At 46.2% G+C, this 20,404-nt stretch overlaps 1 protein-coding gene across 3 annotated transcripts in view; it reads left to right on the top strand.

The window, feature by feature from the left end:
• The window catches only part of WDR59 (WD repeat domain 59), a 78,385-nt gene that overhangs the window by 26,289 nt on the left and 31,692 nt on the right, over positions 1 to 20,404 (top strand). For all 3 annotated transcript variants that reach the window (XM_034425539.2, XM_034425541.2, XM_087877107.1), the window contains 9 exons: positions 1,097 to 1,174; positions 4,457 to 4,613; positions 7,185 to 7,264; positions 9,899 to 10,031; positions 12,607 to 12,731; positions 14,794 to 14,958; positions 16,423 to 16,518; positions 17,876 to 18,032; positions 19,726 to 19,795. In XM_034425539.2, coding sequence (XP_034281430.1) covers positions 1,097 to 1,174; positions 4,457 to 4,613; positions 7,185 to 7,264; positions 9,899 to 10,031; positions 12,607 to 12,731; positions 14,794 to 14,958; positions 16,423 to 16,518; positions 17,876 to 18,032; positions 19,726 to 19,795 — 1,061 coding nt within the window. The remainder of the gene's footprint in view (positions 1 to 1,096; positions 1,175 to 4,456; positions 4,614 to 7,184; positions 7,265 to 9,898; positions 10,032 to 12,606; positions 12,732 to 14,793; positions 14,959 to 16,422; positions 16,519 to 17,875; positions 18,033 to 19,725; positions 19,796 to 20,404) is intronic.

Genomic DNA, 20,404 nt, shown 5'->3' on the forward strand with positions numbered 1-20,404 from the left:
TTGTTCCTCTGGGAAGCTCAGCAAATCCTGGAAAGTCCACTAATGCAGTGATAATATTCCTACAAATAAAGATGTCATTGTAATGTTTGCTATCCACTGTAAGTACTCAAATGGTGTGTGGTATTTTTTTTTTAAAAAAAAAAACTCTGCAAGCTGACATGAATAGTTCTCCTGAAAACACAGATCATCCTCAACTGATGACCATTTCATTTAATGATCATTTGCAGTTATGATGGCACTGAAAAAAGTGACAGTGGGTCCTCACATTTAGGATTATTGCAGTGTCCCTGTGATCATGTGATAAAAATATGAGTGCCTGGTAACCAGCATATATTTACAATGATTGCAGTATCCAGGGCAGGGGTAAAATCCAGCAGATTCTGACAGGTTCTGGAGAACCAGTAAATACCACCTCTGGCTGGCCCCAGAGTGGGGTGGGAATGGAGATTTTGCAGTATCCTTCCCCTGCCACGCCTACCAAGCCACGCCCACAGAACCAGTAGAAAAAAATTTGGATTTCACCACTCATCCAGGGTCACATGATCACTGTTTATATCTTCCAGAGAGCTTCCAAGAAACAAAGTCAGTGGGGAAAGCCGGCTTCATTTAACTGTGTGATCTGCTTAATGACCACTGCAAAAAATCGAGTGCAACTCGCTTAAATAACCCTATTGCTTAGCAACAAACATTCCAGTCCCAATTTGGGTCATAAGTCAAAAGACAGCTGGAATTTCTAAGCCACATTGTCATAGCCATGAGAGGAGAAATCATCTACTCATTTTAGGAGTACTGGAGATATGCAGGAAATGATCTCTACAGACAAATATCTGCCAATAGGGGAAAAAATGCTGTTCTTCAGATGAGTAATGGGAGGTTTTGCTCTGTGGAATCCTTTTGATACCCGATCCCGCAAATGGAAAGCCAAAGATTTTCACAAACCTTCAATCCTTCCCTCTCCCCCACAACAGCTGCTGGAATTCTCCCTTCACAAATCTTTTAGGGCCTTTTAATTTGTTTTTAACACGGTGGTGGTTTTCTTCTGTTACGCCGGTTAAGCATCTTTCACTTTAGTGGCCTTTTCTCTCTTTTTTTGAAGTTTTGGGACTACCGACAACCTCGAAAATACCTCAACATTTTGGCCTGTCAAGTTCCGGTCTGGAAAGCCAGATATACGGTAAGGAGAGCTTCAGTGGAGCCCAGCTGAGCTGAAAGAAAGGCTGGCCACGGCAATCACTCCCCCATGGGGCACTGGAGGGGCTGTTGGCAGTGGCCAGGTATGAAGAGAGCAACTACATGAGCCGTGGTGGCGCAGTAGTTAGAACGCAGTACTGCAGGCTACTTCTGCTGCCTGCCGGCTGCTGCAATTTGGCAGTTTGAATCTCACCAGGCTCAAGGTTGACTCAGCCTTCCATCCATTCGAGGTGGGTAAAACGAGGACCCAGATTGTTGGGGGCAAGAGGCTGGCTCTGTAAACTGCTTAGAGAGGGCTGCAAAGCACTGCGAAGATGTATATGAGTCTAAGGACTATTGCTATCTTCCTTCCTTCCTTCCCTCCCTCCCTCCCTCCCTCCATCCCTCCCTCCTTCCCATCCATCCATCCATCCATCCTTTGCAATGGTCAGAATGTAGCATTGCAGGCTGACTACCCAATGCCAGGAGTTCAATTCTCGCCAGGCTCAAGGTTGACTCATCCTTCCCTCCTTCCGAGGTGGGTAAAATGAGGACCCAGATTGTTGGGGGCAAGAGGCTGACTCTGTAAACCGCTTAGAGAGGGCTGTGAAGCACTGTGAAGCGGTATACAAGTCTAAGCGCTATAGCTACATGTTTTTTGGCCAGGAGCCACTTATGCTGTGGGGGAGGTGGCAGTTACATGGTGACTTCACTGGAAGGGAAGGGGTGAAGGTTTGGGCCCCATCTGTTTTACTTTTGAGGTGTTTGATGGAGCGGAAGGAAAATTTCAAAAAACAAAATAAGTTTTTTGAGGCTGTTAGCAGCATAGTCCACTTCCTTTATTTTTTTTTTTATTTTTTTTTTTAAAAAAATGTTTTTTTCCCCCAAAATTATTTGCAGTTGCCTTTTGTTGGCTTACACTAAATTTTGGTAGTGTGATCTGGGGCATGTTCTGGGAGCTGCGAAAAGTGATCCGTGGACCCAGATGGTCCCAATTGCCCACCCTTTGCTTGGAGGAGGGATGGCAGCTCACAGTAGATCACCCACATATACACAACCCTTCCCATACCCAACACCGGAGGTTCATTCTCCTGGCAAGGTTGGGAAAGACACAGTTTGTGGCCCGAAACCTGTTGTCAGTTGACGTAACTCCAACTCCTGTGTTTAACTGCAATTCCTGTCATCCTTGGTTGCCCTGGAGAAGAAAGTTGCAGTCCAGATCTGGGAGATACTACGTTGAAGGCTTGCACAAATGGTGACAAGCTACACAAACTGAAAAAATGGATGGGCCCGGTGGCCGCTTCCACTATTCCTTGGCTGGGATAAGCTGGGCAGGGGAAGCCTTAAATATAATTTATTTTATTTTATTTATTTCCAATTTATATACCGCCCTTCTCCCTAAGGACTCAGGGCTGTGTACAGCCAGAGTTAAAAACATGCAATATAAATATTAAAAAACAATTAAAAATATATGTAAATTTGGCCCAAAAATTAAAAATCCCAAAACCAATTAAAACATTTAAAAATTTCTTCTTAAGCCAGCCCGGCTTGCTGGAAAAAGTGGGTTTTAAGGGCACGACGGAAGGCACTGAGGTCTTGGATTCTCCTTATCTCTGGGGGCAGTTGGTTCCAGAGGGTAGGTGCCCCCACAGAGAAGGCCCTCCCCCTGGGGGTCACCAGTCTACATTGATTGGCTGATGGCACCCCGAGGAGGCCCTCTCTGTGTGGGAGCGCACGGGTCGATGGGAGGCGTCGGTAGCAGCAGGCGGTCTCGGAGATAGCTAGGCCCTATGCCATGGAGCGCTTTAAAGGTGATGACCAACACCTTGAAGTGCACCCGGAAGACCACTGGGAGCCAGTGCAGCTCGCGCAGGAGCGGTGTTGTCTTCTGGATCATGTCTCTTGTTTGTGTTCCTATGAGCAAGAAAGGTCCGCAAGAGGTACATCATGGTGGTATGAGATGCCCACTGATGTGGCCTCTAGCGTTGCTTACTATTATACTCACCGTAATTCCACACATGTTTTTGCCTTAAACTTCATAATCTTCAATCTCTGCCTGCTGACCAAAGGTAGAATTGCAAGCTCATGGGCGCCACTGATAGGATGCTTGAAGGAGGCTCCCAGCTACCGAGAAGCAGATTGAGGATGCGAAGGAAAAAATTGTGGAGGAAACCCATAGCTTGCTTTAATTACTGCCCACTTGCTGTGAGAGGTTAGAAAGCTTGTAAACACACTGTCAGCCTCATGATGCCTGCTTGCTTTCGGCTGCCATTGTAATGGGAGGAGGGAGGTATTGCAGGTATTTGGGGGTGGGGTGGAGAAGTGAGCTGGTGGAGATGTCTCGGAAAAGGGAGGAAAATTCTCACTGTCTTCATAGCAGCTGCAGAGAGAGCTGATAGCTGTCAAGGTCAACCGTCCCGGCATATCAGATAGATGGGACCATTTTTTATTTTTTTTAAATTTGATTTATATGCCGCCCTTCTCCGGAGACTCAGGGCAGCTTACAGTGCATTAAGCAATAACCTTCATACTTTTGTATATTTTATACAAAGTCAGCTTATTGCCCCCACAAACTGGGTCCTCAATTTACCTACCTTAGAAAGGATGGAAGGCTGAGTCAACCTTGAGCCTGGCGAGATTCGAACTTACTTTAATTGCAGACAGCTGGTGTTAAATTACAGTGCTTAGTCTGCAGAGCTATCCAGGCTCTTGAAGAAGTACCCTACATGACACCTTGGGGAGATGTGGATTGGACACTCAACCTGGGTCCTTGGGGGGAGGGATTTAGGGATGCTTTCAATATGTAATTTTCGTGCGAATTGCCTCAGACTTTGCTTTTCTTTCACTGCATTCAGTTCATACTCAGCAAAAGTACCTTTTTCTACCAAAATGGAGTCGAGGGTTTTCTTTCTTGAGTTTTGAACGGAGGCAAGCCTGACACACTGTCCTGCAGGATCCCAATCTGGGTCGGTCACCGAGACCAGAGGTTTTGTCTTCCGAGCTTTTGGACTCGTGCTGGAGCCCATCCTCAGGGGACTTCTCTGCATGCTTTGTGCTGTTTTGTTTGTGGTACAGCACAAAGGACACACGGAAGTTCTCTGAGGATGGGTTCCAGCACGAGTCTGAAAACCCGGAAGACAAAACCTCAAATTGGATCCTGCAACATTATCCTGGGACACGGATACACACTACACACTATTCTGCCCAGCAGTCCTGTACAGCTGTAGACCTCCTTGAAAAGCGAAGCGGAAGTGAGCCACTAACCTCCCTTCTTTCCCCTTTCTAGCCTTTTAGCAACGGGCTGGTAACAGTGATGGTGCCCCAGCTTCGAAGAGAGAACAGCCTCCTTCTTTGGGATGTCTGCGATCTCAACACGCCGGTTCACACCTTTGTGGGACATGATGATGTTGTGCTAGAATTCCAGTGGAGGAAACAGAAGGAAGGTGTGTGATTGGGGACTGGGGTGGCCATTCTCTTTCCTTTTTATTGGAGCAGTGGACTCATCTGAACAGATTCCCACTAGATATATATTTTCTGAGGTTTTCGCGGGTATTTGTATGTAGGTCTTTGGTTATTCGGGTTTTCTCCCGCGTAAAACTTCGTCGAAACATTGCCAAGACACTTCCAATTTTACGTGGGAGAAAACCCGAATAACCAAAGACCTACATATATATATATATATGTATATATCCATATTGTTTTTATTCAATGTCACCCATGCCACTTAAGTTAGTTAGCAAAGAAAGTCTCCTGGCCCAGGGGTGAAATTCAGCCGGTTCTCTCCGCCTCGGGCAAACTGGTAGTGGCAGCTGCGGGAGGCTCCACCCACAAGCGCGGATATCATGACGTCACTTTTTTGCGACAATTTTAAGCCTGCGCATGCGCAGACAACGGTGCGAGTGAGCAAAGCGTGCGGGGCGCACGCACATTTGCGAACCGGTAGGGAAGGTAAGTGAATTTCACCCCTGCTCCTGGCCCATTGCTTTCCATTGTTTTTACTGAAAACAAAAGTGGTTACAGAAGTAAGCAAAGCCGATATCTGCCAGTTTGATGTGCAAAGGATACAATTATCTTTCCCTTTCTCCCCTGACCACCCCCTGTTATCAGTCAATATCCAATTAAAAATTCTCGTGTTGTTTAGGGAACGGACCCTCAGTTCGCACCTTCTCCCATTTCCGCATTCTTTTTCTGGATTGGTGTGTTTCACTTTTTAGGCCGGCACAGCTTAGCCCCCAACCTCCCCACCCCCCACCCCCATTGTCCTCCTGCATTCTAATCTCTCTCCCCCCTCCCCCTCCCCAAAATTGCTGTTGTCAGGCTGGCCAGATGCGATGCGAAGCTAGCAGAATGGCAGCCATGACATTAAAACTCAAGGTAGCGCACATACCTAACAGTCCTTCATAGCCTCCTTTTGGACCTCCAGGTTTCTTCTTATCTGTCAATGTCTTTCTGCCAATGATGTTCAGGACGGTACACAGGACTTGTGGTGCTGAGTAATGGCTGAAGTAGAGCTCAAGTCAGAGTAGAAAGCACAAGCCCAAAGAACCGGATCCTTCAGTTCGGCATTGCCTGATTCACGTGGCATTTGTGGTTGGTTGGATCCATCTGTAATGGCCTGAAGGAGTAAGGAGCCGCAGACTGATGCTAGGATGACAAAATGCATCATCATGATTGAAAATGAATATGTACAGCTTTTCTCTTGTGTACCATTTCTCAGGTTTGTGTCTATAGAAATTCTAAGTCATCCAGGTCATGGTTGTCCCAAAAGAGGTAACTGGACTTTCTGGTTTTTCTTTGAATACATTTCGCTTCTCATCCAAGAAGCTTCTTCAGTTCTGACTGGAAGGCGGAGAATGGAAGGATTTATGCTCCTTGCAGACAGCTGGTCATTTGCATGCTTTGAGAGAGTCGTTGAGGCCGCTTGGAGGTTTGTCTCTGTCCTCAGAGTCACCTGAGTGGTGCAAATGGGTGTGGAGCCTTCTTGGAACTGTTGAAAGGACAGTGTTATGTAGCTGTACTTTCTGCAGAAAGCACATATACATTCTTCCATTTCCCACCATCCAGTCAGAGCTGAAGAAGATTTTTGGATAAGAAGCGAAACACCTTCAAAGAAAAACAAGAAAGTCCAGTTGCCTCTTCAAAAAAACACCTTTGGGAGTTTTCTCGGGTTTAGTTCTGCTTTATACTGGGAAACCCTTCCATTTGACAAAAATAAAATGAGAATGTAATACATCCTTTACTAGTTAGAATGGTTAGAGTGGCATTTGGGCAACCCAGATTTGTTTCCACTTAACCCAAGAAAACATAAGGATGTCCTTTGGTGCTGTGGTGGTGCAGTGGTTAGAATGCAGCATTGCAAGCTAATTTTGCTGACTGCCAGCAGTTCGATCCTGACCGGTTCAAGGTTGACTCGGCCTTCCAGCCTTCTGAGATCAGTAAAATGAGGACCCAGATTGTTGGGGGCGATAGGCTGACTCTGTAAACCACTTAGAGAGGAGTGTAAAGCACTGTGAAGTGGTATGTGCTATGGCTATTGTCCTTCCTTCCTTCTTTTCTTCCTTCCATCCACCCATCATTAACAGTGGTTAGAATGCAGTATTGCAGGCTGACTCTGCCCACTGCCAGCAGTTCTATCCTGACCGGCTCAAGATTGACTCAGCCTTCCATCCTTCCGAAGTTGGTAAAATGAGGACCCAGATTGTTGGGGGAAGAGGCTGACTTTGTAAACCATTTAGAGAGGGCTGCAAAGCACTGTGAAGCAGTATATAAGCTTAAGTGCTATTGCTATTGGGCCAACCCTTTTCTCTCAGAATTTTGTGGCAGATTGAGAGGCCCTTCCTGTGTGCTTTGCTCCAAGGCTAAAAGGTGGAAGATCTGTGCAATATTATATACGCAAATATATTGCTGACTCTTTCCTGGTTCATTTTCTATCGATTCTGACTTTCTCCTGCCTTTGCATTCAAAAACAAGGCCTAAGTAGCGTATGACAGGCATTTCCTCTCTTCCTTTATAAGGGTCAAAGGACTATCAGCTGGTCACCTGGTCTCGAGATCAGACCCTTCGGATGTGGCGAGTGGATTGTCAGCTACAGCGGGTAAGTCCTAAGCATTCAGAATTCTTTCCTGGCCCCGGCTTGAAAATGTAAGAGCTCTGTCCATGCAACTGCCTGGGCTGCTCTCTCCCACTGTAGGTCTGACAGGTTACTTCTCCTATGTTGTTGTTAGTTGCGAAGTCATGTCCAATCCATTGCAACCCTATGGACAATGTTCCTCCAGGCCTTCCTGTCCTCTACCATCCCCCGAAGTCCATTTAAGCTCACACCAACTGCTTCAGTGACTCCATCCAGCCACCTCCTTCTCTGCTGTCCCCTTCTTCTTCTTTTGCCCTCAATCTTTCCCAGCATTAGGCTCTTCTCCAGGGAGTCCTTCCTTCTCATTAGGTGGCCAAAGGATTTGAGTTTCCTCTTCAGGATCTGGCCTTCTCAAGAGCAGTCAGGGTTGATCTCCTCTAGGACTGACCGGTTGGATCGCCTTGCAATCCAAGGGACTCGCAGGAGTCTTCTCCAGCACCAGAGTTCAAAGGCCTCAATTCTTCGGCGCTCAGCCTTTCTTATGGTCCAACTTTCACAGCCATACATTGCAACTGGGAAAACCATAGCCGTGGCTATACACACTTTTGTTGGCAGGATGATGTCTTTGCTTTTTAGTATGCAGCCTAGATTTGCTGTAGCTTTCCTCCCCAGGAGCAAGCGTCTTTTAATTTCTTGGCTGCAGTCCCCATCTGCGGTGATCTTGGAGCCCAGGGGTTTCCTAGATATTTCCGTAAATGTGTTTTCCCTGCAGTTGATTTATGGCAGATTCAGGGTCAGAAGTCAAGTAACTGGGGAAGGTAATCTGGGTCAAACCTTTGCAGTGGAAGAAAATGAAAGGAAGGCACCTGTGGAAGATTGCTGTATAGCAGGGGTGTCAAACTCAAGGCCCACAGGCCGGATTTGGCCTGTAGGGTGCTTGGATGTGGCCCGCGAGCTCACCTTGGGAACAGTGGAGGACTGGCCTGTGGTGCCTCTGCCAGCAAAAACAGAGCTTGGGAGGGCCACATATGGGCCTCCCAGGTTCCATTTTTGGCTGCAACGGCCTCCTGCAGCCGTCTGCGGCCCTCCCAGGCTCCGTTTTCACTGGCAGACGGCTGCAGGAGGCCATCGCGGCCAAAAATGGAGCCTTGCTGAGTGACAACGGGCTGGCCACACCCACCCTGGCTACGCCACGCCCCCCCCCATCCCACGAGGTCAACCACAACCCTGATGCAGCCCTCAATGAAATCGAGTTTGACCCCCCTGCTGCATAGTGTTTTTGGACAAACGTCCTTATCATCCTCTGTAGTGTGTTGGCTTTGTGTCCTGGTCACAGCGAGGAGGACAAATGATGGCAAAACGTGGCGTGACGGTTTTGGGAATGTTAGATAGGGAACCGCATCTTAACCTGAAAGACAGGCGAATAAGGAAGGAGAAGGTGAACAAAAGGAACCTTTAATATCTCCAGACCAGTTTTGTGATGTTGCAGAGCAATTAATCAGCTGACAAAGAGGTCGATGCCGTTTCATCTCAGTAGAGCAAGTAGGTAGAGGCAGCCATGAAGATGACCTTGGGGAAAATATTCAGAGGCTGTTGGACAGAAGCATGGCTGGGAAAGGAGGTGGGAACAGATTGAGCTGCATCCTCCTTATTTATTTATTTGTTCAACTTGTATGCCGCCTTTCTCTAAAGACTCAAGGTGGCTTACAATGCATTTAAAAACCATATATAAAACATGAAAAATTAAACCATTAAAAACAATTAAAACCCATTCACACCATTCATGGCCGGATCTCGCCAGATCGCAGCAGCAAGATCAACGGCCCCAGGCCTGCCGGAAGAGCCAGGTCTTCACCGTTTTCCGGAAGGCCAATAGGGTGGGGATGGTCCGGACCTCAGGAGGTAACTGGTTCCAGAGAGCTGGGGCAGCCACAGAGAAGGCCCTCCCCTGCGGGCCCGCCAGCCGGCATTGTTTAGCTGACGGGACCCGGAGGAGACCAACTCTGTGGGATCTTACCGGTTGTTGGGAGCTATGCGGTAGAAGGCGGTCTCCTTGACTCAGTGGGGAACATCAAGAGGGGAGGAAAACATAAGTAGGCTTGCCAAGATCCTGAGCCTGTCTCAGAACATAGTTCTAGTCTTCTTGTAAAGTCTTTTTCCTGTTCCGGACCGACTCAAAGGGGTGAGAGTACAGGGAGTCCTCGACTTTCGACCACAATTGGGCCCAAAATTTCTGTTGCTAAGCGAGACATTTGTGAAGTGAGTTTTGCCCCCATTTCTTTTCATAGTTAAGTGAATCACTGCCCTCGTTAAATTAGCAACACAATTGTCAGAAGGTCGCGAAAGGGGATCGCGCGACCCTGGGACTCGGCAACCGTCATAAATACGAGTCAGTTGGCCAAGCATCCTGAATTTAGATCACAGGACCCTGGGGATGCTGCAACAGCTGTTAAGTGTGAAAAAGGGGTCATAAAGACACTTTTTCGGTGCTATTGTAACTTCAAACCATCACTAAACAAACTCTACCGTAAGCCACAGGCTCTGATTTTCCTTCCAGACTCCTTAGCTGGGGCATGCCTCATTCACTCGCATGGTGTTGGCTTACCTTTGGCTTCGCTTGGCTGCCTTACAAGCTACCTTCACTGCCTCTTATTCCAGTTATGCTCCAGCGACCTCTTGGAGGGAGTGGAGGAGCTGATTGATGGGATTTCCCTCCTGCCAGAGGCAGACAAGGCCCTGCCAGTCCAAGAGACGGAGCCTCAGCAGAACTTCACCCACGGAGAGGAGGAAAGTGAGTCCTGGTATCTGGGGGGGTGGCGTGAGCGGGTGGTGGTGGCAAATGATCAATTCATTTTAGGGTGGGGTGGGAAATTGGAATAGAATGGAATGGAATGGACAGAACGGAACGGAATGGAACGGAATAGAATAGAATAGGGAATGGAAGAGAAGAGAGGAGAGGAGAGGAGAGGAGAGGAGAGGAGAAAATGGAATGGAATGGAATGGAATGGAATGGAATAGAATAGGGAAGGGAAGGGAAGGGAAGGGAAGGGAAGGGAAGGGAAGGGAGAATGGAATGGAATGGAATGGAATAGAATAGAATAGAATAGGGAATGGAATGGAATGGAATGGAATGGAATGGAATGGAATGGAATGGAAGAGAAGAGAGAATGGAATGGAATGGAATAGAGTAGGGTAGGGTAGGGTAGGGAAGGGAAGGGAAAGGAATGGAATGGAATGGAATGGAAGAGAAAATGGAATGGAAGAGAAGAGAAGAGAAAAGAAGAGAAGAGAAGAGAAAGAATGGAATGGAATGGAAGAGAAAAGAGAAGAGAAGAGAAGAGAAGAGAAGAGAAGAGAAGAGAAGAGAAGAGAAGAGAAGAGAAGAGAGAATGGAATGGAATGGAATAGAATAGAATAGAATTTTTATTGGCCAAGTGTGATTGGACACACAAGGAATTTGTCTTGGTGCATATGCTCTCAGTGTACATAAAATAAAAAAACACATTCATCAAGAATCATAAGGTACAACACTTAATGATAGTCATAGGCTACAAATAAGCAATCAGGAAACAATATCAATATAAATCTTAAGGATACCAGCAACAAGGTTACAGTCATGCAGTCATAAGTGGGAGGAGATGGGTGATGGGAACGATGAGAAGATTAATAGTAGTGCAGATTTAGTAACTTGTTTGACAGTGTTGTGGGAATTAGTTGTTTAGCAGAGTGATGGAGTTTGGGAAAAAACTGTCCTTGTGTCTAGTTGTTCTGGTGTGCAGTGCTCTATAGCGTCGTTTTGAGGGTAGGAGTTGAAACCGTTTATGTCCAGGATGCGAGGGGTCTGTAAATATTTTCCCAGCCCTCTTTTTGACTCTTGCAGCATACAGGTCCTCAATGGAAGGCAGGTTGGTAGCCATGGTTTTTTCTGCAGAATCTTTGGACTCCACATGTGTATTTAAAAAAAAAAAAAAAGATGGAACTTTGATCGTACCATCGCTGCCCAAGACAAAAATGTATTTATTTATGTATGAGATTTTGTAATCTAGTCTTTATTATTTTTAAAAAAATAACTCAAGGCTACAGACATACCTGATTCTCCCTCCCTCCCTCTTGTTTTCCCCTCAACAACAACCCTGTGAGGTGGGTTGAGCTGAGAGAGTGACTGATCCAAAGTCATCCAGCTGGCTTGCATGCCTAAGGCAGGACTGGAACTCCCAGTCTCCTGGTGATTGGCCCAAAGTCACCCAGCCAGTTTTCATGCCTAAGAAGGCACTAGAACTCACCGTCTCCTGGTCTCTAGTCCAGCGCCTTAACCACTATCCCAGAGTGGCTGTCTTGTAAAAGACACGTTCAAATTATGCTTGACTCCTGGATATGCCCAAGTGATTTTTATGGCAGTAGGTTGTCAACATGGCTTATTGTTGCTAACTTTCACAGTTGTTGTTCTTAACTTCCTGGGTTAGCCCATTAAATTCTCCGATAATTCCCTGGCAACATTATGAATGGAATGGAATGGAAAATATGGAATGGAATAGAATGGAAAATATGGAATGGAATAGAATAGAATAATGGAATGTAGAGTAGAGTAGAGTATAGAGTAGAGTAGAGTAGAGTAGAACAGAACAGAACAGAACAGAACAGAACAGAAAATAGAATAGAATAGAATAGAGATTGGAATAAATAGAGAATAGAACAGAACAGAACAGAACAACTTTATTGTCACTTTGAATGTACACTAATCGGCATACATTAAAATGAAATTTCATTGCACACAGCTCTCAATATACACTATATGAACATGACTAAATAAATAAATATGCATATGCCCATCTATATTATATGACACAGAGAAACAATTAGAGTCTAGTTTAGATGTGTACATGTCCATGGCAAGAAAAACGAATCTTGCGAGTTTACCAGACGGATGGCTGGCTTAGGGGACAAAGCTGTTCCAGAATCTGGCAGTCCTGCTACTTTGAAACCTCTTTCCAGAGGGGGACAACAGAAACCGACCATGAAGTGGGTGTGTGGGGTCTCTAACAATGCTTTGAGCTCTAAGCACACAGTGTTTAGGAGCAGCATCCTGAATGACAGGAAACGAGCTTCTAACTTCGTCCAGCCCTGCTTAGCAAAGTCAGCCTGGTGCTACGACCTGTAAGCCTAATATGACGATGCTAAGATTCCTTCACAGTTTAGGAAGGAGCCAGTCCCGTTTACCTGGAATGTTTCTTTTTCCTCTGCCGTATTTTGCAGAGCCTGGGCCTGCTCCCCAAACAATCCATTTCCCTTTCTCCCCAATGTTTATGCCGCCTTCTATGCCCAAAGCTCTCCTGCCCTTTCCAAAGATTCTCGTCCCTCTTTTACAGTTTTTAAAGAAGATTCCCAGAAAAGCTTTCTGGTAGGAAAGAAGCTGGACCAGCTGGGGCTGCCTCAAACCTTACAACAGGAGTTCTCTCTGATCAACGTGCAAATCCGCAACGTAAATATGGAGGTGAGAAAAACAAACTTTTATCTGGTTACTGGATAGAACACAAGATTTTGGAATTGCCTATTAATTCCTGGGGATGCAGTGGCTCAGTGGTTAAGACGCTGAGCTTGTCGATCGAAAGGTCGGCAGTTCAGCGGTTCGAATCCCTAGTGCTGCGTAACAGGGTGAGCTCCCCTTCTTTGTCCCAGCTTCTGCCAACCTAGCAGTTCAAAAGCAGGTAAAAAAAAATGCAAGTAGAAAAATAGGGACCAACTTTGGCGGGAAGGTAACAGCGTTCCGTGCGCCTTTGGTGTTTAGCCATGCCGGCCACATAACTACGGAGACGTCTTCAGACAGCACTGGCTCTTCGGCTTTGAAACGGAGATCAGCACCGCCCCCTAGAGTCGGGAACGACTAGCACATACATACGAGGAGAACCTTTACCGTTACCTATTAATTCCTGGAGATCGTTCACCTTTGTCCTTATCGTCCCTGTTTTTCTTTCATTGTGTCTGTCCTCCAGCCACCCTCCATACTAGGGACGTGCAAAACATGTTCTGATTGGCAGCATTGGTTGCCTGTTCGTAGCCTGAGGGATACATGCTGTCCTTGGTGCTGCCTGAGCTTGGTGTTTTTCCTTACAGACGTTTCATTACCCATCTAGGGAACAAAATCAACACTTGAAGAGAGTGGGGTTTACTTTCTGTTTATATGCAACTGACTCATCCTGTGTCGGTGTCTGTGGGAGTGTTCTTGGTGGTTCTTTGATTAGGCTCTGGCTTACTGTTTGTTTGTCTGAGTTGGGCCTTCCTTCATTGGGGGTATTGTTTACTTCTTGATTGTTGGTTTAATATTAATCTTGGTGTTACTCTCCAAGATAAACAGAGGGAAAAGCCCACTCCCTTCTAGCACTGAAGATGTTACCAGGTTGGGTAAAGAAAAGTCTGCAAACGAACCACCAGACTGCGAGAACGTCAAGGGCTCCACAGTTCAACCCTGAGCAATAAATATTCTCTTTTATCGAGGCATACGTGCTTCCACTGTGCATGGATCTGGAGGACGCTTTTTAGTCCTTGAGCTGTATATGTCTTCTGCAGGGGCTTTCTGTGGTAGAAATCAGTAGGGCAAAGCACAGGTGGCTCTTTGGGTTGGCACATGGCAGCAGGGACCCAGACTTGCCATAAGTGCCCCCTGAGACTTCTCTGGATTTCCCTTGGCCAGAACCTGGATCAACCCAAACAATTTGGGTTGCACTTCAGCTCATCCAGGGCCTGTCCAGAATACAGGCAGTCCTCGACCTACGGCCACAACTGACTTCATCCTTCCAGATAATGTCTCATTTCCTTAACTTCGTGTATGTTGTGGCTCCGTTAGTCACAACATACACGATGAGCCTGTGTCATCGGCAGGAGAGGACTCCGAGAGTGAAGGAGAGGAGTTGGCAAGGCCTTCCTCTCCAGGACCCTCCTCTCTGGCAATGCCTTCGGTGTCCGCCGAAGGTCAAGAGATAGGCCCGGGGCCAAGCACGTCCACACAGCCACAGATGGACAGTGATGAGGGAAATGAGTCTTGGCTGGATCCTCGGCAGCGTCGCAGAGATAAGCGCGCGCAACAGAAGAAAAGGCGTGCCAGAGATTAGGCTGAGTCACTGGACCACACCCCACCGGGTATAAAAGGGGGTGAGGTGGCCATTCAGACTCTGTGACGGACAAAACTAACTACTATCGAGTCACATTGCATCTTTGGAAACAACATTATCTGCCTTGGATTTAATTACGGACTGGACTTGACAATTCTTGAACTGTGTGTATTTTGTTTATGAGTAAAGTCTTGGCAAGCAGCTACTGGGTTGCTGCCAATCCTCTTATCGAAAGAATTGGTTGTCTGCCAGTTTATTTAACCCCCGGCTGTCTGTTTGTGTGTGTGTGTGAGATGGGGACAGACAGTGTGTGATCAGTTTGCCCTGCCAGGGACACCTTTGCTCTCCTTTTCTAGCCACCAATCCTTGTAGGGAAATGCCAGCAGAAGGCAGTGTGGACCCAACGTTAGCCTCTCCTAACATTTCTTTCTTGCTTGGCTCTGGCAGATGGATGCCGTCAATCGGAACTGCACGGTCTCTGTGCACTGCAGCAACCACAGGGTGAAGATGTTGGTGATGTTCCCGGCACAGTATCCTAACAACGCCGCCCCCTCCTTCCAGTTTGTCAACCAGACCACGATCCCTTCTACCATGAAGGCCAAGTTGTTGAAGGTAGGTCTGTGCCTAAGCAGCTTTCCTTGAGAGAAGGTTGTTAGCAAGAGCTGGGGGTGGGGGGTGGGAGGCATATGCCAGGGGTAAGGGCCTTATTTTAAAAGCCGTGGTGGCGCAGTGGTTAGAGTGCAGTATTGCAAGCTAATTCTGCCCTCTGCCAGCAGTTCAGCAGTTCGAGTCTCACTGGTTCAAGGTTGGCTCAGCCTTCCGTCCTTCCGAGGCAGGTAAAATGAGGACCCAGATTGTTGGGGGCAATATGCAGGCTCTATAAACCGCTTAGAGAGGACTGTGAAGCAGTATATAAGTCTAAGGGCTATTGCTATTGTCAACAAGCATGTGGTTTGTCTGCCTAGCCATTTTATGGCCCCCAGGCCACATCGGGGTCCCTGTCCAGCCAAATGGATGGCTTTCATTTTGAAGATACCACTAATTTTTTTTTTCAATTTACATATATGTGCATGCACACCTATGCATCTTCACACTTTGGTTCGGCCTTTCACAACAGTCCCAGTTTCTCATCTGTCTGTCTGTCTGTCTGTCTGTCTGTCTGTCTGTCTGTCTGCCTATTGATTGATTGTTGAATGAATAAACGAATGAATGAATGAATGAATGAATGAATGAATGAATGAATGAATGAATGAATTTATATGCTGTCCATCTTGTGATGAATGACTCTGAATGACTCCACAACAGTCCCAGTTTTTGCCTGCCTGCCTATCTATCATCTTATCTATATCCATCCATCCATCCATCCATCCATCCATCCATCCATCCATCCATTGTATCTAATTTATATGCTGCCCATCTTTTAGTGAACACCTCTGGGCAACTTCCATCATTAAAACATTAAAATCTTAACAAACATATTTAAAAGGATAAAAATTGAAATCCCAGTCAAAATAAAATATAGTTAAAAGATCGGTCGGGAGGGAACAGGAAGTGGGGGGGCGGAGATGGGATTGCCTCTTTATTCAACAACCATCTCCAATGTGATTCTCCCCACTAGAGCCCCAGGCCATCCAGCAGAGCCAGGTTTTCAGGCTACTGCAGGAGGACAGAAGGATGGGAGCTAATCCCTTTGCTTGAGCAAGGGGTTGGACTAGAAGATCTCCAAGGTCCCTTCCTATTCTATTCTATTCTATTCTATTCTATTCTATTCTATTCTATTCTATTCTATTCTATTCTATTCTATTCTATTCTATTCTATTCTATTCTATTCTATTCTATTCTAATTTTCTATTCATCTCAGGGGGCAAGGTGTTCCAAAGGGCAGGAGCCACGGCAGAGAAGGCCCTTCTCCTGAACCCACCAGCCAGAGTTCCTTGACCGATGGGGCCCGCAGCAGGCCTCCTCGTGTGGCCCTTTGGGGAAATTAATTGCCCACCCGTGACAGTTCCACAGCTTTGAATTATGGTGTGCAGACTCGGGAAAAACAACTTAGCCCACATCTGGGATCTCTTTCAGATCTTGAAGGACACTTCCATGCAGAAAGTGAAGCGCAATCAGTGCTGCCTGGAGCCATGTCTACGCCAGCTGGTCTCCTGCCTGGAGTCTGTTGTGGTAGGAAGTGTTTGCCCCAAAAGTGCTCTGCCCATATCAATCAAGTGGAAAGCATTAATGACGTTGTGGTTCTTAAAAGGGCAGGGAAGGTTCTGGACAGGCTTTCTAGGTAGGGGAGTCCTCAATTTATGACTGGTTGCTTAGTGACTGTTTAAAGCAGGGGCATCCACTCTTGGCCACTTTAAGACTTTAACACCTGTGGACCTCAGCTCCCAGATTTCTCCACCCTCCAAAAAGTATTTATAACTAAATTTCAAAGTGATGATCCATGCACACTCGCAATGTGAGCTGCTTGTCCATCCTGCTGCCTCTTTTTTCCAGCCCACAGTTTTGTCACAGAGTGGGACAAAACAAAAAACTCCTGATCAGAGTTGAAGACTCTTTTTTCTGGTAGAAGGAACATTAAAATTCTTCTGCTGCTCAAGTGAAACGGACGTCAGGCAATTTGTTTCGTAAAAGAGTTGCATTTCTCTCTTTTTTTTAACCCCCTGAAGGCCTGCATAACAAAATTGCTTAAGCTTGTCTGGGCTTATATCTTTGGCAGGAGTAGGAAACATTTTCTGGTACCCAAAATAAATGGGTTAAGCCTCACAAAGGCTTGGCACTCTTGTCTTAAACTTTAAATGGTTATTGGAGCGGGTGAGAAGTACCACTCCATCACACCACATGACATCATAATTATTTATTTGTATCCTGGTTTTATTATTTTTACAAATAACTCAAGGTGGCAAACATACCCAACGTGCCTTTCTCCACCTATTTTCCCCACAACGAAAACTCTTTGAGAAATGGGTGTGGCCAAGAGAGAGACGGACTGGCCCAAACTCAGCCAGCTGGCTTTCATGGCTAAGGCGGGACTAGAACTGCTGATTTCTAGGCTGATCCCTTAACCACTAGATCAAACCGACTCTCAAATGTTGTGTCTGGATTGTGGAGCTTTGCAGAGATGGCGAAGATTTCAGCATATCTAAAAGATCGCTCACAAGAGACTTATGAATGGGAGTGGAAAAAGTGGATAGATTATGTGCAGAATAAATATCAAACTAGGAAATATCAGATAGCTTTTAACTGAAAGTATTATATAAAGATAGAAATATTTGAATTTTGTGAAGATGTGAAAAATATACAGGGGGTGGAGGGGTTCAAGTTTTATAAAAAGGGGATTTTGATTTGGATTATATTCTGTGGAAGTCCGGGGGGGAGGGGTGGGTTAGGGGGGGTTAGGGAGGTTAGGGAGGGTTGGGGGGGGAAACTGGGGAGAAAATGTAATTGTAAAACTTTTTCAATAAAAAAAAAAAAGGTTGCTGTTAAGTGGGGGGAAAGACCCCCTGAGTGTCTTAATTCCATGTCATTTCAGAACCAGGAAGACAGCTCCTCCACTGATCCCTATGCGCTCCCGAATTCCGTAACGCCGGCTTTGCCAACCTTTCCGAGGGTCTCCAATGCCTACGGCTCCTATCAGGATTCCAATATTCCCTTTCCTCGAACCTCTGGAGCGAGGTTCTGTGGGGCAGGTGAGTTGAATCTTAGCTCTAGGAAGATAGAAAAGAGAAGGACAGTGGCCGGAAGTCCTGTCTCAACTTTTCTATCAGAAAGAGGGAGCTGTCCGTTGCTGGGTTGTTACAGCTTCTCTACAACCAGCGATTGTTCTAATGCAGGGGGTCAAACTCACGGCCGGCAGGCCGAATGCATCATGTGGTGGCCTCGCCCCTGCCCGGTTTAATGAAGGGGGAAAAAGTCCTGATACGTCACGTGAGGACACGAGTTTGACACCCTGCTCTAATGCTACAAGTTCAGAAATCCAGAAATTTGCCTTCTTCCACAAAATAAAACATTCCTGAGTCAGCCTGAATTCTGATTACTGCATCCTGTAGTTTCTTTGGCAGTATTACAGAAATAGCAATAGCACTTAGACTTATATACCGCTTCATAGTGCTTTTAGAGCCCTCTCTAAGCAGTTTACAGAGTCAGCCCAACAATCTGGATCCTCATTTTACCCACCTTGGAAGGCTGGAAGGCTGAGGGAGGAAAGGAAGGAAGGGAGGGCAATAGCAATAGCACTTATATACTGCTTCACAGTGCTTTGCAGCCCTCTCTAAGCAGTTTACAGAGTCAGCCTATTGCCCTCAACAATCTGGGTCCTCATTTTAGCCACCTCAGAAGGATGGAAGGCTGAGTCAACCTTGAGCCTGGTGAGAATCGAACTCCTGGCAGTGGGCAGAGTCAGCCTACAATACTGTATTCTAGCCACTGCCCATCATGGATGGATGGATGGAAGGAAGATAGGAAGGAAGGAAGGAAGGAAGGAAGGAAGGGCAATAGCAATAGCCATAGCACATACCACTTCACAGTGTTTTCCAGCCCTCTCTAAGCGGTTTACAGAGTCAGCCCAACAATCTGGATCCTCATTTTACCCACCTTGGAAGGCTGGAAGGCTGAGGGAGGAAAGGAAGGAAGGGAGGGCAATAGCAATAGCACTTATATACTGCTTCACAGTGCTTTGCAGCCCTCTCTAAGCAGTTTACAGAGTCAGCCTATCGCCCCCAACAATCTGGGTCCTCATTTGACCCACCTCGGAAGGACAGAAGGCTGAGTCAACCTTGAGCCGGTGAGCCTGGAACTGCTGGCAGTCAGCAGAGTTAGCCTGCAGTACTGCATTCTAACTACTGCGCCACCAATGTTTGACCAGCACCATTTTCTGGAATATTCTTCCTCCTCCTCTCCCCCCACTTTGGAAGATCCCCCTTGTAAAAGGATTTATGACCCAGTTTCAAGTTCCAACATTGCCCCCCCCCCATGGTCACATGATCATATTCTGGGCACTCGGCCACTGTCCCTAATTGTAGTGTCCTACAGACAAATGACTGTGATTTACGATGGTTTTGCTGGAAACCGAGAGATCTGGCAAAAACCAACACACAGCAAACAATGGGTTTGTTGCGTTAGCATAGCAACCTCCACAAAAAAACATCATAAACCTTAGCTCCAACCTACTTTACAGTGGTCCTGACCTATGACCATAATTGCCAGGCACAATTACTGTTGTAAATCAAGAACTACCTTTACTGTTGATGAACAAACCTGGTTCCTTTAAAATAGTAAATGAATCATACATTTCTGAAATTTGTGCATGGAATAATGGCTGTTGGGTCTCTCTTTCCATTCAAGGCAAACTTTTTCAGTGTAGGTTTCTCTTGATTCTTTCAGGGTACCTGGTATACTTCACCAGACCAATGACGATGCACCGTACGGCCTCACCTACTGAACCAACACCGCGGTAAGCATCAAGTATTGGCAGACAGCAGCCTTCACAGACCTTCCCAGCTGTAAGAAGGCAGAACTAACTTCAGTGGAAGAGTCTGGTTGCATCTTTTCCAACCCACCAATTTAATTAAAAGGCATGAGCGTTTGTGAGCTGCAGCTCATAAAAGCTTAGGCTTTTTAATTAAATTGGTTCATTAGGGGGGGAAAAAATGCGACCGGATTTGCAACCCTAACTCTTGTCAAAATTTTCTCTGGCAATGTATGAAATCCAGACCCTTTTTATTGCGTGTGTAGTCATAAGCTTTTGCATGGAACGAGATAAAATAGCTAAGTTCAACCTTCAAACTTCAACCCATTAATAACAACTTGCCTCCAGAAGTGAATGCTCCAACACTGGAAGTTTTTAAGAAGAGATTGGACAACCATTTGTCTGAAATGGGATAGGGTTTCCTGCCTGGGCAGGGGGTTGGACTAGAAGACCTCCAAGGGCCCTTCCAATTCTGTTCTGTTCTGTTCTGTTCTGTTCTATTCTATTCTATTCTATTCTATTCTATTCTATTCTATTCTATTCTATTCTATTCTATTCTATTCTATTCAACAGTATTCAACACAAAAAGGGACT

Source organism: Pantherophis guttatus, chromosome 11 (assembly GCF_059756535.1).
Source record: "Pantherophis guttatus breed Tessera chromosome 11, ASM5975653v1, whole genome shotgun sequence".
NCBI lineage: Eukaryota > Metazoa > Chordata > Lepidosauria > Squamata > Colubridae > Pantherophis > Pantherophis guttatus.